At 41.3% G+C, this 26,374-nt stretch overlaps 1 protein-coding gene across 1 annotated transcript in view; it reads left to right on the forward strand.

Annotated features, from left to right (window-relative positions):
• LOC311150751 (CREB-regulated transcription coactivator 1-like) overlaps positions 1-11,967 on the forward strand; it is a 30,655-nt gene extending 18,688 nt beyond the window's left edge. Inside the window, exons 8-13 of the mRNA XM_084188275.1 lie at positions 2,111-2,322; positions 2,644-2,756; positions 3,041-3,235; positions 7,994-8,077; positions 8,406-8,574; positions 10,217-11,967. Coding sequence (XP_084044401.1) covers positions 2,111-2,322; positions 2,644-2,756; positions 3,041-3,235; positions 7,994-8,077; positions 8,406-8,574; positions 10,217-10,425 — 982 coding nt within the window. The 3' untranslated portion in view covers positions 10,426-11,967. The remainder of the gene's footprint in view (positions 1-2,110; positions 2,323-2,643; positions 2,757-3,040; positions 3,236-7,993; positions 8,078-8,405; positions 8,575-10,216) is intronic.
• Positions 11,968-26,374: the final 14,407 nt, after the last annotated feature.

The raw sequence follows: 26,374 nt of genomic DNA on the forward strand, positions 1-26,374 counted from the left end.
GCAGCAGCCTGTGAAATCGGCTGGCTGTGCATATACTACCCAATGCTTTATATATACACTAGATGACTGACAGGGGGCGCTGTTTTGAAGCCAACATGCCTCCATTTTAGTACTCCACCAGCGTTTAAAAAAATATTTAGGAAGCTATGGAAATGCATTTATTATTCATGTCTACAGTCTTTTTTGCCACGTTTATTCTATTACAGACACATTAATACTTTTAAATTAAAAACATTTTCCTTAAATTATAATTTTTATAGAGTACTAATGTTACTTGTCCCCACTACAACAAAATAATACTTACAGTGCCTTCAGAAAGTATTCACACCCCATGACTTTTTTCACATTTTGTTGTGTTACAGCCTGAATTTAAAATTGATTAAATATAGATATGTTTTGGTCACTGGCCTACACACAATAATGTCAAAGTGGAATTATGTTTTTCTACATTTTACAAATTAATAAAAAATGAAATGCTGAAATGTCTTCAGTCAATAAGTATTCAACCCCTTTGTTATGGCAAGCCTAAATACGTTCAGGAGTAAAAAGTTGCATGGACTCACTCTGTGTGCAATAATAGTGGTTAACATGATTTTTGAATGATTACCTAATTTCTGTACCCCACACATATAGAAATATCTTTAAGGTCTCTCAGTCAAGCAGTGAATTTCAAACACAGATTCATCCACAAAGACCAGGGAGGTTTTCCAATGCCTTGCAAAGAAGGGCACCTATTGGTAGATGGGAAGAAAAAAAAAAGAAGCAGACACTGAATATCCCTTTGAGCATGGTGAAGTTATTAGTTACACTTTGGATGATGTATCAATACACCCAGTCACTACAAAGATACAGGCGTCCTTCCTAACTCAGTTGCCGGAGAGGAAGGAAACCACACAAGGATTTCACCATGAGGCCAATGGTGACTTTAAAACGGTTACAGAGTTTAATGGCTGTGACAGGAGAAAACTGATGATGGATATACAACATTGTAGTTCACAATACTAACCTAATTGACAAAGGGAAAAGAAGGAAGCCTGTACAGAATAAAGATATTCCAAAACATGCATCCTGTTTGCATCAAGTCACTAAAGTAATACTGCAAACAAAATTGGCAAAGCTATTATCTTTTTGTCCTGAATACAAAGCCTTATGTTTGGGGCAAATACAATACAGCACATTACTGAATACCACTCTCTATATTTCCAAGCATAGTGGTGTCTGCATCATGTTATGGGTATGCTTGTAATCGTTCAGGACTGGGGAGTTTTTCAGGATAAAAAATAAACGGAATAGAGCTAAGCCCAGGCAAAATCCTAGAGGAAAACTTTGTTCAGTCTGCTTTCCACCAGGCACTGGGAGATGAATTCACCTTTCAGCAGGACAATAACCTAAAACACAAGGCCAAATCTACACTGGATTTGCTTACCAAGAAGACAGTGAATGTCAGAGTTACAGTTTAGACTTAAATCTACTTGAAAATCTATGGCAAGACCTGAAAATGGTTGTCTAGCAATGATCAACAACCAATTTGACAGAGCTTGAAGAATTTTGAAAATAAAAATGGGCAGTGTGGAAAGCTCATAGAGACTCACCCAGAAAGACTCACAGGTGTAATCGCTGCCAATGGTGCTTCTACAAAGTATTGACTCAGGGGTGTGAATATTTATGTAAATGCGATATTTCTGTATAGTATTTTCAATAAATTAGCAACATAAAAAAAAAGCATGTTTTCACTTTGTCGTTATGGGGTTCCAATTTGTAAGTCGCTCTGGATAAGCGTGTGTGTAGATGGGTGAGAGAAAATCAATTTAAACCAATTTGAATTCAGTCTGTAACACAACAAAATGTGGAATAAGTCAAGGGGTATGAATACACTCTGAAGGCAGTGTAAATACATTTAATTTTGTCCTTTCAATTGAAATACTGTAGAATTCCATTCATTCCTATGGAGGGACTGCTTCTTCTGAGGAGTACCAATATGGCCGACCGGTGGCGTCAAAGCCTCTCATTGGCCAATACATAGCATCAGCAATCCAGTGTTTATATACATCATTGATACTACCTCAACTGTCATTGTGGGGATGCCAATCATCTCTTTTTCTGTTTTCAGCATATTTCCGTCTCCGGATCAGGATCTGACCGCGTCGCCAATGCCATCAGCCAACAACACGGGCGGTGGCTCCCTGCCTGATCTGACCAACATCCAGTTCCCCCCTCCGCTGCCCACACCCCTGGACCCCGAAGACTCCACCCTCAGCGCCTCCAACAGCACGGGAAACCTGTCCACCAGCCACTCACACAGTTTCAGCTCCACCAGCCAAGGTGACCTCTCAGTCCACCTTCCAGAACAATAACTGTCTGCCATGTTGGCACCATACGTTGTCATCATCTCCTCACATCTCCCCACTTTTGGTGCCTCTTGTTGCCACATGAAAATTCAGAATTTCAAACTGGGTGCTGTTTTGCAAACCCAGTTTGAAATTCTGAATTTTCATGTGGCAACAAGAGGCACCAAAAGTGGGGAGATGTTAGGAGATGATGACAACGTATGGTGCCAACATGGCAGACAGTTTGCCAAAATGTATCTATCTATGAAACTGTGGGAATTCTCAAGGGGATGTTTGCTGTTTTGTGTCCCACCAGGACAGACCACCTCCCAGCAAGGCAGGCAGGACAACATTGTCAACCAGGACTCCCACCAGCACCACTCCCTACAGCTCTCCCCCACCCTGTCACCACCACTCACCCTCGCCCAGGTAGCACGTACCGTACTCTACCCTTCTAGCACTGTGATTGTTACATATTTCTAAAGAACCTTCCTAGTGTATTGACAATTATTGTATTCTGTAGTTGTATCCTTCCCTATTTGAATGCACTTAAAGTTGCTCTGGATAAAAGCACCTGCCAAATGACTAAAAGGTACGAGAATCGAGGATTGTAGTAGATTTTTCTATCACTCTATTTTCTATCACAGTTTGTAGACATAATTCTCCCTTTTTCCCACTGACTAATTTCAAACCCTTATGTCCATCTGTCTCAGGCGGAGACCATAGATGCCATGACACTGGAGGCGCAGTTGTCCCAGTATGCGTTCTTCAGCCAGTCCTCCTCTCAACAGCAGCAGCAACAACAGCAACAGCAACAGACCACTCAGGGACTGACTAGGCAGATCCAGCTCCCATCCCCTCTGAACACCTCCTCCATCCAGACACAGAACTCCATGGATATGAACTCGGTAAGCTTACCTTCTCAAACCGTTCCCTCTTCAAACTTTTCCCTATCTTATAGTATGTCCGTAGGAAAATTTAGTGTTCAAACCGACCTAGAGTGTTCCTACACTATGGAACACCATTTTGTTTTTCCTGTTCGACTATCTTTGGTTTGATCTTGAGGTCAAAGGAACTAGCCTACTTCTTAAAGCAGGACACGTAGGTTGTTTTTTTCTGCTGCAGGAGCATTCGGTAGAGAAATGCTCTGGAATTTAAGTGTCAAACATAATTTTGCTCAACATTGTTTGTTATTGCTCAATCTCTCTATTTAAACATTGCTTTTGCATCGCCCCAACCGTGAGTGTTGAACATAGAGATTTTAGTGTCCATGTGTAGGCAGACGGTTCATTGAATAGTATTACAATACAAATGCATCAGTTTCTGTTGCAAGTGTGTTCATATACTGTATACTACCTCTTAGCAGAGTGCAGTTTTCTATCATGACAAGTTATTCTGTTTTTATGTAAACTTGATGCGTCTGAAGCTATTGCTGACCCTTTTACTTTGATTTTATGGCCGTAGTAGAGGCATCTGCTTCAGCTATATAGCATCACTTATTTCTTAATTCACTGCATCATTTATTGAGCAACCCATACATAGGTCTTTCTATAAGCTAGGGTATCAGTGAGGATTTCCAACACTGGACAACTTGTTACAGCTGTTGATAAATCATTGATTATAATCTGCCAATTTTTTTAATGTCATTACATTAAGATATAAGTGGGGAATCATAGCTATATTCAATACAATTCACGAGTTTATTTAAAACCTATGTTTAACCCTTTATCATGGTTGGTGTCTTGACGGATTTGTCCAAAACATTACTTTTCTGTCCTTGCATTTATGGCAGTTTAAGTTGTTGTTATATATATATTAAGCATTACAGTTAAATTAGACATTGAACTTGAATACTGGATCTAGCCGTTGGACAGTTTTTTTGCATAGAGATCTCAGAAATGCAGTGTAACTACGTAACATTTCGTGTCTTCTTATGTTACGGGGTGAAAACTGTTTTCATGGGCACACAAATCCAAAATAATAAATGCGATTGCAAAATCGAATGTTTCTAATCGAGAGAGTCACCTTACCTTGATACTTATTCCCACATAATAATCTGATCCAGGAAGGAATTTTCTGAATGACAGTCAAGTGGCGAGCAGCTGTTGTGATGCAACAACAGCCTGAGTGCTGGAAAAAAGGTGTTCGCGAGGAATGTCCAGAATATTTTGGTGTCCCATTCATGAAGACAGTTGTGCCTGGATCCACGCTGGATTTAATATCCCTAGCGAATTTATGTTGATTATCTGTTGTTTTCTGCTTGATTTACAGCAGGGTCTTGTTAGATTTCACAGAGAAAGCATCAGGGTAATGTGTTCATGTTTTCATATGTTTTTGTGCCTCGAATTGGACACAGTGTCTACTGTGTGCAATTGTGTAGGATAGACTATTGCACAATAATAATATAATAATATGCCATTTAGCAGACACTTTTATCCAAAGCGACTTACAGTCATGCGTGCATATATTTTTGTGTATGGGTGGTCCCGGGGATCGAACCCACTACCTTGGCGTTACAAGCGCCGTGCTCTACCAGCTGAGCTACAGAGGACCACAACACTCAAAGCTATTCCTATGAATTATTCTGGATATAATGACAACAAATTACATAGCCTAGTGGGCGTCTTTACATGATCTGGTAATGAAATAACATAACAAATACATTTTGTTTTCCATGTTACACCTGCAATTTTAAACAATACAAGGGGCTTGAAGAATCCTACTTGAACTTGAATTTGGAGCTCAGAAATTCAAGTACCGGAGTAGGCCTACCTTGAAAATCAGACATTTCCACAATTTGGTGCTTGAGAAGTCCTTGTAATTATTGTAGCCAAATTATAAGTTCTCCTGCTCCTTTATAATTATCTGTGATTTCATTTTTGATCCGTTTTTGTGAGAGATGTGGCCACATTCCTTTGTTTCCCGCCGCTTCAATTGAAGGCTCTTGCTACTCTGTTGCGGTAAAACCACGTGCGGTTATTATGAGGACGACAACATCGGTTGGCTTCAACTTGGCTTTCCATACAAATCCTTCCATAAAAAAAATGAACCTGGTTTTGTGTCACTTTCTCATTATAAAAACAGTGATGGTGAGATTCAAATGGTGAGATTAATACTACCGCTTTAATACTACCGCTTTATTATGTGTGCCTACATGTAGGCTACAGAAAAATCTATATTAGGCCCTATATGTACAATTAGTAAAGAATAATCAATGAGGGGCTATGCGCTCTATGGAAAATAATGAACGATTGTCGTGGTAACCAAACAAACAGACTTGCTAGTTTAGCTAACCAAACCATCAGTCCTAGCTTGCTATTATGAAAATCGAATTCAACAATGCCAATAATGTTTTCAATTTGACTTTTGCTTTCGAAAGCAGCTCAAACATTGAACATGTAAGAATGAACTAGCCATTGAATTCTACCGTGCAAATGTGTTAAATTATAGCCACGGTATAAAAGGGATAATGAACTCCGGGCTCTATGCGTTCTCTGGAAAACAATGCAACTCTGTGGAAGGTTAGTTCCACTCTGCTAGCGTATGGAATTTGACCATTGTACTGGTGATGTGCTGGATCTTGTGGAAGTGGATTTCAGTGCTCTTGTCTTGAGCGGAAGACAAACAGAGAGGAGAGAGCTACTACTGTAAATGCCAGTTGATTACTCGGTTATCTTGTTGAAGAATGACCCCAAATGGCTAGCTAGTGAGTCAGCTATTTGCACAGTACACACCCTAAAGGAGGAACAAACCCTTACATAACAATTACTTTTGATGATCATTGAAGCCAGAGAGTCTCTGAGGGATTCCATTAAACATTTGATTGTTAGCCTAATTCTGGTCTCTTTATGCAGTTAGGCTAAATCAAGGCCATGATGATGGTACAAGTCAACTAATCCAGGGCATCTTTAGCACAGATTTAGCAAAGACATGAGCCCCATCCTCTGTGTGTATGTGTCCTCATGGCCAGGCTGGGACACACACAGCATACCTTCTCAGAAGGGGCTCAGTCAGTCAGTCAGTCAGTCAGTCTAACAAAAATATCCTGTATTAGGGCTCTTTCCCCCAACAGTACCGCAGTAGGGCTGGGTCTTCAGCCAATCAGTCTCCAACCTCTCCAGTCTCCAATCAAGGCTTCTCACCTGGAGGCTCGCCTCAAGTAAGGGCGTGTACACCAAAACCCGCTGACTGTATACACTGTTCCTCCATCGTAGTTCTGCTTTCGTCGCCAGCTGGGCCCCTTGGCTGCCCCTACTGGCTGCTCTTGTGTCACCAAGCCCCCTGCCACCCCCATCGTCGTTTCTCGCAGTGTCACTGACCCCGTCCCCCCTGCTGCTTCTCTGTGTCTGCATCCTAAGTGGCCTCGTAGCATAGTCGCTTAATTGATACACTTTAGCTAGTTAGGTGAGTAAGGAAAATGTAGTTAGTATTAACACTTAGCCACCTGAGCCACCTTTTATACTTGCTAGAGTTTTAAATCACTTGTTTATTGTGAAAAATCAAGAAGGAGCAGGGTCCCTCTACAAGGACCTGTAGGCTAGATGTACGTTGTAAGTTCAATGTAAATGTATAATATAGGCCTAAACTTACATTGAACTTACAACATTGAACGACTAAGTAATCTCTTGTTAGGGGAATCAGAAAAGATTTCATTCAGTAGCTACTAGCTACATATTTGTTGTGTTTGTTCATTCGTTTGTGCTTCTGTTGGCTTTACCATCGATTCTTTCTCTCATCTAGATGGCTAACCTACAGTGTTGTGGGTTATATGCAGTGCAGCTGACAGTCCATGTGCTATTATCATGTTCTTCCCCGCTGTTCTTTTGGCAGGGCACAGATAATGTGGTTCTGAACTTAAAGGGGCATGGCAAAGGCTGCCTTAGAGACTGCCTGTGAATATGCTCCTATTATTTATACATTAAGGCGGACAATGAAAGAGGATACTTTTTTCGGGTTTAATAAGGATATGCACTTAAAACTTTAAGAGCATTTCTGGATGATTGAATGTTTTGTAAATTCTAGCTTTACTCAGAAAAGGGATTTCCATATGATTTCATTTTATTTCATATCATTGTATTTATTTAAAGTATATCAGAATTCTCAGTACAAGGCTTGCATGTTAACCGCAACCCTTTGAAAGACTCCCTACAACATTATTGGTTGTGGGTTGATAACATTTATGTGCTTTCGAGTAGGTCCTAGTATTCAGTGCATGTTGACATATTGGCTGGTTGGGCACTTAACATGAACATCAGAGAAACAAGAGGTAAATGCAATTGATCTATCGAGTCATCTTTAAAGATGAGATGGGCATAGATCTGAAGCGGTTACTATGATGGATGAGATTGAGGTTGAATGCACAGCTAATTAATTGATGGGCTTGTACTGTATCATGCTTAATCTAGACTGTGGGCTACAATATGTTATGGTTTGTTTGCAGGATTTCAGATGTGTGCAGTGTTTTCTGTGTTGCCTGGAGCTCAATGGAAAGCCAAACCCAATCATTTGATATGAATGTCTTATGAATTGTGAAATCATTCATTTACAGAGTTGTGGTGTGATTCAAACGCTCTCTGTGTCTGCTCTTCTTCTCCCGTGTTTTATACTTGTGCATTAATATCCTGGTGTTGTTTTTAACAAAAAGAGGGGATCTGCTTGTGTTCTAGCACAACTCCATATTGGGCAGTGTATTTGCTGACTTCTATGACCAGCAACTCACATCCAGACAGACCAGTGCTCTCTCCCAACAGGTAAGTTAAGTTTAACAGTCCACCTCAGGACTAATTATGCAAGCTAATATTAGATACTTTTTTATATGGCAATATTTTCCAAAATGTTTGCATCACAACACAATAGTGGAACATATATTGGATAAGACACTTTTGATATAATGGGCTATCCATTGATCCATTCTGACAATATTTGGGAAACAAAACACTATAGAGTAATATGCCTCTAGTTTGTTTTCCATTGTACTTTATCTTTATATTTATCATTTGTGTACAGAAATGATCCCTTGTTGTTGAGTGTTGGCTAACCTCATGGTATGCTGATGTGCTTTCTCTGTTCCTCGAACAGCTGGAGCAGTTCAACATGATCGACAACAATAGTCTGTACGGCCAGGGCTCAACCCTCAACTACTCCCAAGCAGCCATGATGGGTTTGACGGGTAGCCACGGCAACCTACAAGACTCCCAGCAGCTGGGCTACAGTAGCCATGGCAACATCCCCAACATCATTCTCACAGGTACTATTCTGACACACCAGGTGGCTCACTCAAGCCTCAGTAAGGCTAGGCAGTAGAATAGAGTTCCGTCAGTGTAAACACTCTCTCCATACAAGGCTCTAACTATTGTTATGTCTACGGGTCCAAGGCACGCCTAGCTGTTCCATAACCTGTGTGAATGTTTAAGTGGACTGCTCTTGTTAGTATATTTACCTAGGAAGAACAAGTACTTACCAGGGCCAGGGTGAGCTCTATCTTAGTCGGCCAGCCCAACCCATTTGTTCTTGTGGGGACAAATATACAAAAAGGAAAAATACAATTGTCATTAAGCAGACGCTCTTATCCAGAGCGACTTACAGGAGCAATTAGGGTTAAGTGCCTTGCTCAAGGGCACATCGACAGATTTTTGCAGTTTTAAAGCTAATGTCCTGCAATTCTACGCATTTTGCCATGGCTAATGCTGTGTTGTTTTGCTCAAACATAATAACAAAATCTATACTGCTAAATGTTTTGGAATTTTCTATTTTCCCTTTCCATCTAGCTTTTATTTTGGTGATGGTTAGTTCTCAAAGATTATATTATTTAGAAAATATATAGTTTCATTATCTTTTCTACATACTTTATATCTGGTTTTAGTTGTTTAAGTTTACACTGAAAGTGTTTTTCCATCCCGAAAATGTATTTCCATTTTTTTATACTCTCTGAGGATTTCAATGGCAGAAAAATCCCTGATCTGAGGTGCGTTCAGCAAGTGAAATTGTTTGTGAACTTTTGCAATCGTTAGCTAACGCATTCCATTTGTTTTCTGTTCGTCGAGAACGTTTTCTAACAGTCTGAGAATGTAGTGTCTGTTTCAGGTCTAAACTGCCTTCACAAATAATAATTTGGACATATGGTTTCTATTACATGTAGTAAGAATAGCAAAGTAATTTGCAGTTTGAATATTGCTGCTAAAAAGCCACAGTAATCCACACAAAAGCAAGACAATAACCCCAAGCACACATCAAAATCCACAAAGAAATGGTTAATTGACCACAAAATCAAGATTTTGCAATGGCCATCTCAGTCTCTGGACTTGAACCCCATTGAAAACCTGTGGTTTGAATTGAAGAGGGCAGTCCATAAGCGCAGACAAAGAATATCAAGAATCTGGAAAGATTATGTATGGAGGAATGGTCTAAGATCCCTCCCAATGTGTTCTCCAATCTCATAAAACACTTTTGAAAAAGCCTCAGTGCCGTTATCCTCTAAAAGGGAGGGTGCCGGAGTATTGAAAACAGGGGTGAAAATTATTGGCACCCCGATCTTTTAGAGAAAAATGTGTTACTTGTTAAACAAAATATTTGTAGCTGAGCAGTTGTATTAGTATAAAATAGTATTTATTCTGAGCATTCAATATAGGTCAGTATTTGTATTATTTCTTGCTCATCTTTATCAAGGGTGCCAATAATTTCAGTCATGACTGTACCTCCATTCCTAACTTCAGCTAAATTAATTAAAAGTAGAGGTTTTCGGTATTTATTTAAATGTTATTTTGCTTAGCACTCAATTGTAGTTATTGACAGTTCCTTGAAATATTTAATGAGATCCTGTTTTTTATGTGGAGTAAACACAGCTGGAAGACTCTGACCTCTCCTCATCTCTCTAACCATGTGTGTTTAAGCCACGGGAGAGTCTCCACCCAGACTGTCCAAGGGGTTGTCTTGCAGCTCTCTGTCGGCTGACATCAGCTTCGACGCAGACTCTCAGTTTCCCCTAGATGAGCTGAAGATCGACCCGCTGACCCTGGACGGGCTGCACATGCTCAATGACCCTGACATGGTCCTCACTGACCCCGCCACTGAAGACGCCTTTCGGATGGACCGGCTGTAGAGCTGCTGCCAAAGTCCAGCCTGAGGGGGTGAGGGCTTGTGTCTGTGGGGAGAGGGCTATTTTTGGGGTGTGGGAGCCCGAGGCGAGGCCCCAGCTGTGAAGTGTGTTCATCCCACACTCCCACCTCCCTTCACCAGCTGCCCCTTTCTAAGAGCTATGGGTTAATGAGATAGTAGGTAAATGAGTTTGTCAAGAAATGGTCGATACAGTTTGCTTTCTCTCTTCAGAATGGGAAAGATGGATGGCAATATTGTCATATCTGGTGGATATTGAGCTTATGGTCATGCTGTGACTAGTTTGTGCTTACCATTCATCCCTTAACTTTTTTTTCTTCTTTCTTTTTTTTTTTACATGCCTCCTGCCGGCCTTTCTGTTGGATGATTTGTTTTTTGTAAAGAAGAAAAACAGTAGGGGCTACTACATTGGTCTCGCCTCCTATTTGAAGACATTAACTGATTAAAATCATATTTCTCTCACCTGCCATACTAGATTAGCATGTTTTAGCTCATATAATCACCCATCTGCTTTTTCAGAACCGCCCTCTCATGGCTAGTCACATTTCCATCAATGCCCTTAACCGCGCTGTCATTAACTCACACTAGTTGTATTTATTGGTGCTCAGTTTTTTGCCCTGAAGTTGACCAGTATTTTACTTTTGGTTCCCTTCCGAACTTGTCATTTTAATTTCAATCCATCAATTTTGTCAGCATTTCAGGTTTGTACATGTTTTAGTGCTGGTCAACATCTAAGCGGTTTCCTTAGTTGAACAACTAGGAGTTTTAACCCTCCCCTTTAGCTTGTGATTTTCCAGGGCAGCTGAAGTAAAGCCTAAATTCCAGTTGAACAAACTTGAAAAATCACTCAGAATCCTGTTTGTAGATTTTTCTTAAAGGATGTCACAGCCTAGGGTCACTTTGGCAATTTATGCATGAAAATACATTTCAGCTATAATATGCCACCAATGGTAGCTGGTTTTGAGATGCAAACAAGATAAAAAATGAAATCTGAACTAATTACTGTGAGTGATAACATTCTGCCTCATAAGATTACATGATATGGAAAGCTATTATCTCAACTCTCCATAAAAAAATGTAGGTTATTGTGCAACTTGTTTAGACTCCTAAGCAGTGAAGTGCAAACTATCAAGCATCCCCGTTTCTTTTCCGATGACCTGAATAAAATTGGCACTAGTGTGAGAAGAGGACCAAGTTGAACACAACTAGGGGAGGATTATCACAATTTATGTTGTTATCCTCTGCTTTTCACTTGTTACCATTTAGCTTTTCATATTTGAGGTGGTACTGTATTTCCCTTGTCAGCCAAATTGAAATGGACAGAAAGAGCCGAGGTATCATATGTCTGATGCCCTTGTAGTTGCTACTTGTGAATTTGATGTTCTACAGTGGCTTGCTAAAGTATTCACCCCCTTTTGCATTTTTCCTATTTTGTTGCCTTACAACCTGGAATTAAAATGAATTTTAGTATCATTTGATTTACACAACATACCTACCACTTTGAAGATGCAAAATATTTTTTATTGTGAAACAAACAAGAATTAAGACAAAAAAACAGAAAATGGAGCGTGCATAACTATTCACCCCCACCAAAGTCAATACTTTGTAGAGCCACCTTTTGCAGCAATTACAGCTGCAAGTCTCTTGGGGTATGTCTCTATAAGCTTGGCACATCTAGCCACTGGGATTTTTGCCCATTCTTCAAGGCAAAACTGCTCCAGCTCCTTCAAGTTGGATGGGTTCCGCTGGTGTACAGCAATCTTTAAGTCATACCACAGATTCTCAATTGGATTGAGGTCTGGGCTTTGACTAGGCCATTCCAAGACATTTAAATGTTTCTTAAATGTTCTTAAACCACTCGAGTGTTGCTTTAGCAGTATGCTGTGATGAGGTGATGTTGAAGGAGTCAGGCGCAGGAGGGTAAATCACAGAATAACAGACTTTATTCCGCAACCACAGTTACGCAGGAACGCCGAAGCATACCCGAACCAGGAGAGGAGGCAGCTTCGGAGGAAGTTGTGACATTACCCCCCCACCTTGACGTGCAGCTCCAGCAGTGCGCCGAAACCGGCCTCGGGGACGGCAAGGAGGACGCTGAGCAGGGCGAGCCGGATGGCAACGGTGAAAATCCCGCAACAAACACTATGTTCTCTGGCACCCCGTAGTGCCGGAAGACGTGTGTAAACAGGGCCTCCGCAGTCTGCAGCACCGTGGGGACCAGGATGGTAGTGTTACCTTGAGAGAGGGGAAGATCAGTAAGGAAATCAATACTCAAGTGGGACCATGGCCGTTGTGGAACTGGTAAGGGCTGTAACTTACCTGCTGGGAGGTGCCTTACTCTGGGCGCACACCGAGCAGGAGGAGACATACACCCTCACGTCCTTAGCCAAGGTAGGCCACCAGTACTTTCCGGTCAGGCAGCGCACTGTACGACCGATACCTGGGTGACCAGAGGAGGGGGACGTGTGTGCCCAATAGATCAGACGGTCACGGACAAGAGCAGGCACGTACTGAGCCCAACTGGACACTGAAGTGGAGATGGCTCTGTGTGTAACGCCCACTCTATGTCCGCGTCCATCACCCATACTACCGGCGCCACAATGCATGAGGCCGGGAGTATGGGGGTGTTGTCTATGGGCCTCTCCTCTGTGTCGTACAGCCATGACAGTGCGTCTGCCATCACGTTCTTTGTACCCGGGATGTAAGATAGTGTAAAATCAAACCGGGTGAAGAATAGGGCCCACCTGGCCTGGCGAGGGTTCAGCCTCCTTGCTGCCTGGATGTACACCAGGTTACAGTGGTCCGTCCAGACGAGGAAAGGGTGTTTCGCCCCCTCGAGCCAGTGCCTCCACACGGTCAGGGCTCGGACAACAGCCAACAACTCCCGATCACCAACCAGGTCGTCTTGTGCAAGGCACTTAACCCTAATTGCTCCTGTAAGTCGCTCTGGATAAGAGCGCCTGCTAAATGACTAAAATGTCAAATGTAAATATATACTGAGATCATGTGACACTTAGATTGCACACAGGTGGACTTTATTTAACTAATTATGTGACTTCTGAAGGTAATTGGTTGCACCAGATCTTATTTAGGGGCTTCATAGCAAAGAGGGTGAATACATTTTCACACACCACTTTTCTGTTCTAAATTTTTTAGAAAAATTTTCAACATTTTTATTTTTATTTTTTACTTCACCAATTTGGACTATTTTTTGTATGTCCATTACATGAAATCCAAATAAAAAATCAATTTAAATTACAGGTTGTAATGCAACAAAATAGGAAAAACGCGAAGGGGGATGAATACTTTTGCAAGGCACTGTATTTCAAATAATCACTTGGTCTGGGTACAGTATGGGTACATCTCTGTTGGGTGTAGTCAACAAGGAACTCCTATCACACAACGTCTGTCATAGAAAGCAGCGACAGCCAATAAGGGGGAACCCCGCTTTATTATACGGTGCTGTCGCTTCCTCCTGCCTCACTTTTCATTCTTCCTTACGATGTCGTAATACTGCTAATATACTCTCCTCAGCATCGACTTGGACTACTGTTTTCCTGCTAAACTGTGAGGATTCGCAGAGCGTAGGAATCCAGCTTCTTGTCGAGAGAGTTTAGCTTTTTACCGGAAAGTAAAATTACCTCTGTCTCTGTGACAATGTGTGATGTAGATGTCCTGGAGGGCAGGCAGTGTGCCCCTGATGACGCGTTGGGATGACCGCACCACCCTCTGGAGAGTCCTGCTGCTGCGGGCGGTGTAGTTGTACCATGGGGTGATACAGCCCGACAGAATGCTCTCGGTGGTGCATCTGTCGAAGTTTGTGAGGGTCTCAGGGGCCAAACCAAATGTCTTCAGCCTCCTGAGGTTGGAGAGGTTGCTGTTGCGTCTTCTTCACCATACTGTCGGTGTGAAGGGACCATTTTAGGTCCTTAGGGATGCGCACACCAAGGAACTTGAAGCTTTTGACCCTCTCCACTGCGGCCCCATCGATGTGGATGGGGGCTTGCTGTCTCAGCTGTCTCCTGTAGTCCATGATCAGCTCCTTCATTTTGTTGACATTGAAGGATAGGTTATTTTCCTGGCACCACTCTGCCAGGGCTCTCACCTCCTCCCTGTAGGCTGTCTCGTCATTGTTGTTAATCAGGCCTACCACTGTTGTGTTGTCAGCAAACTTGATGATTGAGTTGGAGACATGCGTGGCCATGCAGTCATGGGTGAGCACGCACCCCTGTGGGACCCCCGTGTTGGAGATCAGCGTGGCGGAGGTGTTGTTGCCTACCTTCACCACCCAGGGTCGGCCCGTCGGGAAGACTAGGACCCAGTTGCACAGGGGAGGGTTTCAGACCCAGGACTTTGAGCTTAGTGATGAGCTTGGAGGGCACTACGGTGATGAAGGCTGAGCTGTAGTAAATTACCAGCATTCTTACCTGGGTATTCCTCTTGTTCAGGTGGGATAGGGCAGTGTGCAGTGTGCAATGGCAATTGCGTCGTTCGAGGATCTGTTGGGGTGGTATGCAAATTGTAGTGATTCTAGGGTGTTGGTTAAGGTTATTATGATCCTTAAAGAGTGACTCTCTTTAACGCCGCCAGAGGGGACTGGCCTAGAGGCCAGCAGCGGAGAAAAACAGGGCACAGCTCACATATGTCCGGCCCTGCCCCCTCTCAGGCAGAAGACCAATTCCTGCATAACGGAGGAGAGGTACCTCTGCTTTTCTAGAGCCCTATCCTCTATGCAGCAACCCATTGTTTTGTTCCCACGCATAGGGAGGAGGGAGGGGGCCCACTCATTACTCGACGTGTCAAAAATTCGATATCCGTAGGAAAGTGGGCTAAGCCCTCGACTCCTGTAACCCCCGCTGACTCGGCCCATTTGGCAGCCCGCTGGGTCCTGCATCAAAAAGCCACGTGGGGATGTTTGGAAGGGGACAACGGATAAGCCATAAGGATCTCAGGCCCCTGGCTACGAAGCCGACTGTCCATACCCAGACGAAGCCCCAGAACCAGAGCAAGCCTGGAGGTAAACTGTCCTTCAATGCTGTCACAGGAAAATTCCGCCCTCCTAAGCCACCCTGGTGGCCAACAGGGCCAGTGAACCTAGTTCGTTCGCACCCGTGTAGACAGTCTAGGTGCTCCCTGCCCTACCCTCTCTCCAGTTCAGTGCAGACTTCCCTGCCCTACTCTCTCCCCTACCCATCTACTACACAGCGGCTTATCTTTGGCCTCGTTAACAGTGTTAGGCTTGGGATCTGCACCTCACCCCCCGAGTGCCGCCCCATTCATAGCTCTCCCCCTGGCTATGTTGTTCCAGCCGGGGTCAGAAGACGATGTGTTCGCTCTCCAAGCAGGACGGAAGTACCCCAGTTGCCATCAAGCTCCATCCCCGTTCGTGCACCACACCTCTTTATAACTTTTCTCTGTTGCATCCAGGCACATCGCCGAGGGCACAGAGCTCATTTATTATAATGAAAGAGGTGACACCTCGTTTACACTGCTAGAGGGCATCGTTGCCTCAGGCCAACGAGGGTCTCGGCACCTATAGCACGCACCCCTACTGGCTGGGGAAAATTGTTGCGCATGCACAGTCTCTCCCGGGTGATGTACAGGGTTGCTTGGGAACGACAGGCATCAGCCCGATATTCTATTACGTGTTCGTGTGTCTTCGGTTTTCGGTGGCTTTCGGCAATTCGGCTCTATTGCTGCAGGAAAACAAGCAATAAGGAGGGCGTAGCAGAGGGGCAAGGGCTGACCAGATTAGGGATGTGACAAATGTGAGAAAAAAATTGTGCAGTTTAAATGTTATTTTCCGTTAAAACTATAAGAAAAATGCATATATTCCATGTGTATTCACAATGCAGCTGCGATGCTGCCAGCAATGGTTTGGGTCTCAAGGTTCTACCATTGCTGTACCTCAATTCCGCCTCCCAAAGTTTGCATTTCCTTCTCATTTAACTTCTCAAAGTATTGCCATACAGGACTTGGTTGCTGTCGCTTGCCTTTCTCTGCCATTTTTCCAACTGTTGACGATGACGACGTAGTGGTGGAGAGTCGCCTCTAAAATAACTGATTCCACGACTCCTTGAGGGTCGACTCCCGGTGTTGACTCCATTTCTGAGTGTCTAGATTAGATTCCGCTAGAAATCGACTTCTAAGATTCAGTATTTTTGGAACGGAGGAGACTGATTTACCTGCTTTACTTCCGAGAACACAAACACTTGCATCTTTCATAGAGAGCTAGCGCGAGCGATGGAGAGAGAGGGGAGGGGTTATAGTAGGCAGGTACAAACCCCTTGGGTTGGTCACCACCTTCCAGAGACACTTGAAACCCTACCTCTATAAGGAATACTTGGAATAGTATAAAGTAATCCTTCTTCCCCCACCCCCCATAAAAAAAAAGAAAAAAAAAAGGTGGTTGTCCCACTGGCTATCATAAGGTGAATGCACCAATTTGTAAGTCGCTCTGGATAAGAGCGTCTGCTAAATTATGTAAATATAAAGTTCTTCATCCACTTGGTTAACTGTCCTGCAACGTCATTTCTATTCTATCCTACTATAGAGGGATTTGACTGCATTAATGACTCGCAACCGCTAGGGCACGTTCGCTCCCTTCGTCTAGCAGACTGGTTCCCAGACTGTTAGACACAGCAGGCACTCTTCACCATTGCTGCTAGCGAAAGCCATAGCACCATTGGGCACCATGCACATCCCACACCAGTGACCCGGGCTGGCCTCCATGTCCTGCTGTTCGCGACATTGGTGCTAGATATGGGATGGTGACTAAGGCACCATTGGAACACAACATGCATGTGTTTCCTAAGGTTATGCCTCGTGGCAGATCGCCCTGCTCTGTTCCTCTGTTTTGCACTCTTAAACGCAAGACTGATTCAGACGTCTAGCCTCGCCACTGTTGGTAGGCCTGGCTGTCACCAGATGGTATACATGGGTGCTGGAGCAATATGACAAGGGAAGCCTCCCTCTAGCAGTTTGCTCTAAGGAGGGATTGCGACATCCAAACATCTCCGGTTTGGCCGGTGTAGGCCGTCATTGTAAATAAGAGTTTGTTCTTAACTGACTTGCCTAGTTAAATAAAGGTAAAATAAAATAAAAATAAAATCTCCAGCCCTATGGCCCCGTTTTGGGCCCTGTCGGTCTCAGTGACCAAGCAGATAGTCCCACCCTGGAACCTCTAGGGTGCTTGAGACAAATTTTCACAGCCGCCTTCAAGCCGCTGGAAAGCGTGGAAATGAGTTTCTCTAGTTTAATACCACTTTACTTAGCCATTATGTCCACAAAGCAGGTGAGTGAGCTGCACGCACTGTCAGTTTCACCACTAGTGCTTGTACCTTGCCCTGGGGTTATCCAAGGTTATTTCAACCTAAATCTTTTTTTGTGCATAAAGATTAGTAGTGCTTCTATCACCTCCCTTTAAAATCAAATTTTATTTGCAACATGCGCCGAATACAACAGGTAATACTTACAGTGAAATGCTTTAGAGCTGTTGGCCTTTCACCCACCACTTATTCCTCCATGGAGGAACATTGTTTCCACTGTTTGTGCTGCACATATTGTGTGCTTCTCCATGGACAGGGTGAGAGCCCTGAAAGGAGCGACCATCTCTTTTTCTTTTGGGCACTTCCCCACGTAGGGAGACCCATTTCTTGCCAGCATTTATCCTTTGGATAAGTGGAGGCTATTATAGGGCATACAATAGCAAGGGTTGACTACCTCTGGAGGGCTTCAGAGATCATTCCACCAGAGGTGTGGCTGCGTCATGGGCATGGTTTAAGAAGGCATCTGTGTTACAGATCTCACCGGCACATGTGTGTTTCGAGTCAGCACATCTGAGAGTTGATTCTGTCTAGACTACTTGGAGAGTATATGAGCACTACGGAAGTTGGCTAAATCCCATACTGAGTGACCGAACGATTATTTGAAATAGAATGTAAGGTTACTTAACATAACCCCGGTTCTATGATAATATGAGTGAGGTCACTTAGCGCGTTGCCCTTCACACTCTCTGCGTAAGGAAGAACGTATACTTGTACAAGTGAGGCAGGAGGGAGGGACCTTATAAAGGAGCGGGGTCTATTGGCTGTCGCTCCTGTCTGTCTATGACAGACGTGGTGTGATAGGAGTTCCTTATTGACTACGACCAACAGAGACGTACCCATACACACTGAGTGACCTCACTCATCTTATCATAGAACTGGGATTACGTTAAGTAACCTTACGTTTCGCTCCCTGGTAATTGATGCTTTGTTTCTTTTTTAAATTGTATCTATGCATAACAAATTAATTGATTGAGGACTGAGAGTTATTAGCGATCTAATAGACATAAGTACCTAAACTAAATTACCATGCTGAATTGTACAGTACCATTTTGATAGCTTTTTCAGCAAAGAAAACAAGCATTTTGACATGTTTCTTTTGCTACTTTTTGTTGAACAATTTAGTTTGGGTCTTATACTTCACAGAGGAGAATGCAAATTATATATTCTGCATGTTGGCTTTGGCAGAAACTGTAAAAAAGCATGACAAAAGAGAAACTTGAGGATTACGCTGCATATATAAGAAAATTAACCCATATATGTGACTCCCATGGATGTATCTAAGGTTGATTTTACTGCTAAAATGTGATTATTTTATGATTCAGCTGCCTCCTATTAGAACAGTATTGCTGCAACCAGAATGTATTTCATCACATCTCCATAGAGGATTATCATAATCTCGACATCTTCATATGAACGTCAGCAACTTCTAATAATCTTAATGTTCCACCACATCGTTTTTGATGACACCCTTACACCATACTTTAGGTGTTTCACTTCAAAATCAAAGGGACGTGGCATGCGATTTTGAGTTTGGTTCAGTGTCTCTCATATTAAATGTTTGTGTGTGTACATGTCACAATAGTTTTCCACTCATTATCATTGGAAAAGTCCATCAGTTTGCCCACCAGCTTTTCTGGATGTATAGTGTCAGAATTTCAGTATTGTTGTAGCTGTCGGCTATACAGTTTACCTGTCAGTAGTCAATGTCATGTGAGCTTGCTTTTCTTGTGAGTAATTCCCTTGGATGTAGCCGTGACATTATCCTGCAATTGGTTTTTTTCACTTTACTTACAACTTTAGAGCATTGAACCCTGGTATTTTTTTCACTCCCCTCTGAGCGACTGTTATGTGCACTGGAACTGTTTCCCCCTGTATTTGGTCAAACTTGCCTTCTTGTTAAAACAAATATAAGTATTTTTAAAAAGCATATGTGTATTGTCTATATAAAAGAGGTGATTTTTATAAACTTTGTATTTTTGGATAGAAGTTAGATTTCTCACTGCACAACAGATACAGCTGGTCATGCTTCAATCTACATAGCTACAAGTATAATTCATGCAGGGAGAAGTAAGCATGAAATAGGGAAACAATTGGATGTAACACAATTGATGCATCAAGGAGTGCTGTGGTAAATCACACTTTAATATTACAATTTGTCATGGACAGTCATCTTGTTGTGCAAAGAGTATATAAACAAACCCCATTATTATCATATAATATACACTATTTAACTGTGTCATTTGCTAGCTACAGAACCAGGTGTGTAAATTCACCTTAAAGAAATACCACTAGTGGTGTGATTATATCAGTATGGGGTCACTTGTGGAGAAATATATGAGGGAATCCTGGTTTTGGTTTTATTTTCTTTATTTTCTTTTTGCAGGACGTAACAAATCATTGTGCACAATTTTTGGCGACCCGTTTTGCATTGTGAGCACTACTTTCAAAACTACTGGCTGAAATTATACAAAACTTTTATAACCCATCTTTAATGTGCAGCTAATGCAATAGCAGAAAGCATAATGTATTGTGAGCGTACACAAATGATTAGGTGTCTTTGTGCTATCTTGGAGTTTGTGTTATTTGAAAGGTTTAACTAAATGCTTGTCTCATATATGTTAGTGAATCCTCTTGTTCCATCATATTTTGCTATGTTCACAGTTAATGCATGCAGCATCACTATTTACCATAGATACAAGGGACACCATGTTTATTTTTTTATTAAGAAGTTCCTTAAATTATCTGTTGGTTCAGTGTCAGCTGGTCAAGCATGCAAAACTTTATTGGTTATAGATCTGAAAATGAGAACAGTTTTGACTGCCGGAGTGGTTCTGAATCCGATGCGGTCCTGTCTTCTAATGTTTAGCACTTGGTTTTTACTTTGTTTTGTTCTGTTTTGTGACACTTTTTTTCTCCTAGATTTTTTTTACAAACTCATTATTATTATTATTGGATTTATTCCGCTCGCTCTAGTACTTAAACAACTTCAGCTATTAAGACGAAACCAATTTCCAAATATGAAGACTGCCCCAACTTAGATTTATTTTGAAAATGTTTTGGATATTATTTATACTTTTTGTACTACAACAATATTTAAATGAGCTCCCAATGCATTTCAATGGCAATAAAACTGGGGAAAATGTGGGAATTTTGGCGTTTATCTCCTCCTACACCATTTAAGCTATCAACACCAAACCAATGTTGAGATGTTCAGACTGACCCAACCTAGATTGCTTGTGTTTATCATTTTGATAACATTTTGAACTATATCCATTTTAAATGTTAATAAAAGCTCCATAGTCTTGATTTGGAAGTATTTTTTATTCGCCACTGCTCTTACACCGTTTAAGCTATCAACGCCAAACTAACATTAAGATGTTCAGACTGATCCAACTTAGATTGCATTCAGATTGCGTTCACATGTCCATGTGAAAGTTGGTTTAGTATCTCTAGCTTTAATGGTTTAAGAGTTACTGTTGGTGATTTATTTTATGCAAATGTGTGCAAATGTATATAAATTCAAATTCTTAAAAACTATGATTAACTATATAAAATTGCATACATTTGCATAACATAATATAGCATGCACACCACATTTTCTTCAGGAAATGTACTTTTCTAGTTTAGGTGGGTTTTATTTTTTATGTTATTTTTTTCATGCAAAATATTATATTGTAGACTAAGGAAGAAAGGTGGAATGGACTTTGTTTAAATGTGGTTTAATGTTTTGTTATGTTTTCCTTGTATGGTAAATTGTCTTTGTTTTTTATTTGAACAGTGGCAAGGCCTCACACACGAACTGAATTGTCAATCCAAAAGCAACAGATTTTTGTTATTAGCCATTTATGCACATGTAGATGCAATTTGTTGGTACGTACTTATACATTTCATCTTGTATGTTCTGATGAGCTAGAGATGATGCCCACTGAAGTTAACTATTTTTGCCGTGTGCATAGACTAGCTGTTTATATTGCTTTTCGTTATAAATGTTTTTGTGATCTATGTGATATAATGTCAAAAGTGAAAATGTTTGTTATATGCACTGAGAGTTAATGTGCTGCAGTATGTTATTGTGGCTCTGTTCTTCTGTTCTGTCTTTCTGACTTAGAAGTATCGGTTAATCTAAAGTTTTTCAGACTGATCCAAACTCCATATTGCTTAACTGTGTTTTTACAATCAGTTGTTGTCTTTTCTTTAAAACAATGTTTTCTGTGTTTATGTAGTAAATCTGACTGATTTGATAGATCTATTATTACTGCCACCATTTTTGCACTAATATTCAGGTGTCTAATGGTTTATACTCAAACGTTTACAGAAGCAACCGTTTACAAAGAATGGAGCAAGTTCAGACTTTTTTTTGTGTGTGTACGTTCATGTAATTGATCTAAATAAGGAGGAATTTTGGGGAATATGAACTGGACCCTTGCCACCCACACAAGATACTTAAAACCCATAAACTTCCCTCTTGACACCAGACATGTGATCAGGGTAATATATAAGTATTACATAGCCAAACATGGCCATCAACGTTTTAACATATGCCAACTAGCCTGGCTGCCTGGCTGGATCAGTGATTGACAGCTTCCCTTACGTCATGACTGTGACAATGGAGCTGTCCAATTCTGAAACTGACAGAGATCCAGGCTAAATAGCTGCAAAAGATAGGGCAAAAAACAACTGTTTAAAAGTATTTACCAGTTTTTACAAGATATATAAAGTTGAATATACTTCATTATAATATAAATATTTAGATATGTGATTGTATGTACCCTTTCACAGAGAGTGAGTGCGTGTGTGTACGTGATGGCTATGTGCTAAGTTGTTTTGAGTGAATGGAATGGAAAAGTCAGCCGTTGCTTTCTCTCACAGGCTATAAGCCAGCGTTTCCCAAACTTGGTCCTTGGGACCCCAAAGGGAGCACGTTTTGGTTTTTGCCCTAGCACTACACAGCTGATTCAAATAATCAACTAATCATCAACCTTTGATTATTTGAATCAGCTGTGTAGTGCTATGGCAAAAACCAAAATGTGCACAACTTGGGGTCCCCAGGACCATTTTGGGAAACGTTGCTATGAGCCATTAGATGTGTGTGAGTTGCTATTTTACCTTCATTCCTTGTGTTGTCAGATTAGTTATCATCATAATGTTGTTGTTTTTTTACATGCAAAGTTATAGTAACGGGTGAACCATTTTAAGGAAGCCGAAGTTCATAAATCATCCCTTTAACTCTTATTTAAAGTTCAAGTAATGCACTTATTTATAGCACTTTGTTGATATCTGTCCTTTACTAAAATGTGTTTCTGTCAAAGGTTAATAGTTGAAAATACTCAAATTTCCTACTGTATCTCCCAAGTTTTTGTTTTGTTAGATTGAGAATTACATCAACTTAAAACAGTGCACTTGTCTATGAATTGTTTACATTTAGAAAAGGAGAATATTTATGAGGAAAATACAATCTGCTTTATCTTAACAGTTTGTTTCTTGCTGCATAACCTACCGCATAAAGACTGACATTTTCTGCTTGATACCTTGAGGTAACTCAGTGTTTCCCCTACATTCATTTAGCAGTGGCGGGCCGCTGCTGCTAAATCGTTGCCGCCACTCCAAAAAAAGTATCATTTTCGGGATGGTAAAACGTTTTCCAGTGTAAACGTCAACGACCAAAACCAAATATAAAGTATGTAGGAAAGATAATGTAGCTATATATTTTTAAATAAGATAATCTTTGAGAACTAACAATCACCTAAATAAAAAACTAGACAGTCAGGGAGAATCTAAAATTCCAAAAATGTCATGGCATGGGGCCCCCATTGATTTTGTGATAATGTTTGAGTCACTCAGATAGTATAAGAACATGACATAAGCCATGACAAAATGTGTAGAATTTCAGGAAACTAGCTTTAAATCTGTAACATGTTCTCTCTGCCACATGACAGAATGTGTAGAATCGCAGGAAATTAGCTTTAAACCAGCTAAATCTGATCTCTGCAGCCAAGTAGAGGTCCTTTAAGAAATTTGGTCGGAGACTGCACCATTAACGCCCCCACGCTAACTTTGCCACCACTGCTGAAAATAACCCTAGGGAAAGCACTGGGTAACTCTTTCTCCATGGTAATGAATTACAAAATAACCCCTAATGACTCAAAAAGGCTTGATGTGATATGTTTTGCTTTAAGCAAGTATTTCGTTCTGACTAGGTTACCTTAACCGTGTGACTAAAACCTGCTCACCCAAAGCATCTCCAGTAGGATAAAATGCAGATCTCAATATAAGAATATACATGTTGAATTTGTTAAAGTGGCACTACATGTTTAAAAGGGGAAATCAATCCAACAGATGAAATGGAGACAGTCAGTCATTGTTTGATCATTCAATAGTTCCCACAAAAAGACAACTACAAATCCTCTGTGCATTTAATGGGGGATGGCCCACTCTAGTGATCCTTTCCTCATACAACGGCAGCTAAATTGTAATGTAATATAATGTATTTTCCTTTCGATTACTCGAACGTTGCACATGCATTTGACTGCAATGTCTGGATACTACACCTTCTGTACTCACAGCAACAGGACACAGTTATGCTAATCAAATATGCAAATCCTAGCATTCAGCAGCACAGCTTGGCAATCCTGTACTTTTGTTGAGCGGACCCTTTAAAATGAATGGATGAAATCTTGTTCTTTAAATTGTGCTTTTATATAAAAGGGAGAAATCAGACCAAAAAATCCAAGTGGTCTGTACTATGTGTGCTAAATAACTGATAACGGATGTTAAGCTTCTACTCAAAATCGTACCTAATGTAGTTTTCTTGTGTGAAGGCTTCTGTCTTAGTATCTTTGCATTACTATTTGTAAATGAAATATGATTAAATAAAAATCTAAATAAGCAGATCAATGTGGCTGACCCACTGAATGTTGTTGGCTCATTGTTTTATTGTTGTACAATGTTTCCATCTGCTGATCACAAGAGGTAGTGTCACGTTCGTTTAAGGACGGGTCAGACCAAGGCGCAGCGTGGAATGCATACATGTTTATTTCCACGATAAACACACGAACAACGTAACGTGAAGTCCTCAGGCTAAACACAAAACAAGCCTACACATGGAACAAGATCCCACAACTAATGATGCAAACAGGCTACATTAAGTATGATCCCCAATCAGAGACAACGAGCGACAGCTGCCTCTGATTGGGAATCACACCCGGCCAAACATAGAAACACACAACATAGAACGAGAACATAGAAATAACAACATAGACCTCCACACCCTGACTCAACATACTAGAGTCCCATAAGTCAGGGCGTGACAGGTAGAGTAGCTGTAAAGATAAAAAAAACATGTTCACACACAGTAAAATGTATTGAAATGGTTACTGAAACAGTCACATTCATATGATAACCACTCTTATCAACTTTCTGTAGAAAGAGACTGCATTTAGTTATTTGTCTCTTATCTGCAGCGTTGGGAGTTTCCCAGGTGTCACTGGAAATAACCTTATTCTCCTGGTTTACCTGGCCCCCTCTAGTCACATCCTTTATAGGCCCAGCAAATTGAAATTTCAGCAACATTTCAGAAAAGCAATGCTGATAATAACTCTTAATTTCCTGGGCCTTATTACAGACTTAATCAAGTCCCTGTAAGTTTCCATAGGACAATATGTTAATGAAATTTAGATTTTTATTGCATATGAACAATACGATGCATGGTCATAATACACATGTAAGGCACAATGATTGAGAAAAACGACTTAGTTGTGCCTGTTGTTCATGCGCGTATCTGCCCTCTCATTGGCTAGAATGGTCCCACCTGATCTCGCCTCCTCCAGCCTGCCTTCCGTCTTTGACGACATGTATTTCCATCGTTAGAGCGGTCACTCGACTATCTTGTCAATATAATAGATCATCTTTGGTATAGCTAACTAAGGTACTGGCCGTGTCAAAACCGCAATGTATCATGGGTAAATTATGACTGACTGATCAACAAACAATAATAAATAGTTATTTATGATACAAGGTTCTTTGTAGCTCAGTCAGTCGCCTGCACTGTCGGCTGCAATGTCAAACAAGCCCATTATGAAGATGTAGCTAAGTGCGCACGTCAAGTTTGCAGAATTTTTGGGGGGGCCTGCACTACAGACTGCTATATCGGTCTGCTAATACAGGACTAGTAAAGGCCCAGTGCACTACTTTTGTGAAGAAAATCAATTTTCACAATTTTTGTATTTGTTATTATTATTTATTTATTCTGATTTTTCAGGGGGTGCTGCAGCACCCCTACTTCCTGTGGCTATGCACTCCTTCTAAATAACGGCATTTTTTAAAACTTTGGCAAAGGGTAAAGTCTACACATTAGTCCACTCTGTTCGTAACAGATTCTAGTTTTGGGAACAGAAAACTGTATTGAGATCAAATGTTTAATTGATGAGAAAATTGGCAGAATGTCTACCAACCAATATTTCTATCTTTGGTGGGGCTATATGGCGCTTTCATGCCGCTTTCAAAACTCAGACTTCTGACTTCAGTGCTTTCAGGACAACTGGGAACTTGGTATTTTTTTAAAGATCATCCAACTCGGAATTCCAGCACAGGAACTTGGGCCTCTTTCTA

This window comes from Coregonus lavaretus (assembly GCF_964263955.1).
Source record: "Coregonus lavaretus genome assembly, chromosome: 23".
NCBI lineage: Eukaryota > Metazoa > Chordata > Actinopteri > Salmoniformes > Salmonidae > Coregonus > Coregonus lavaretus.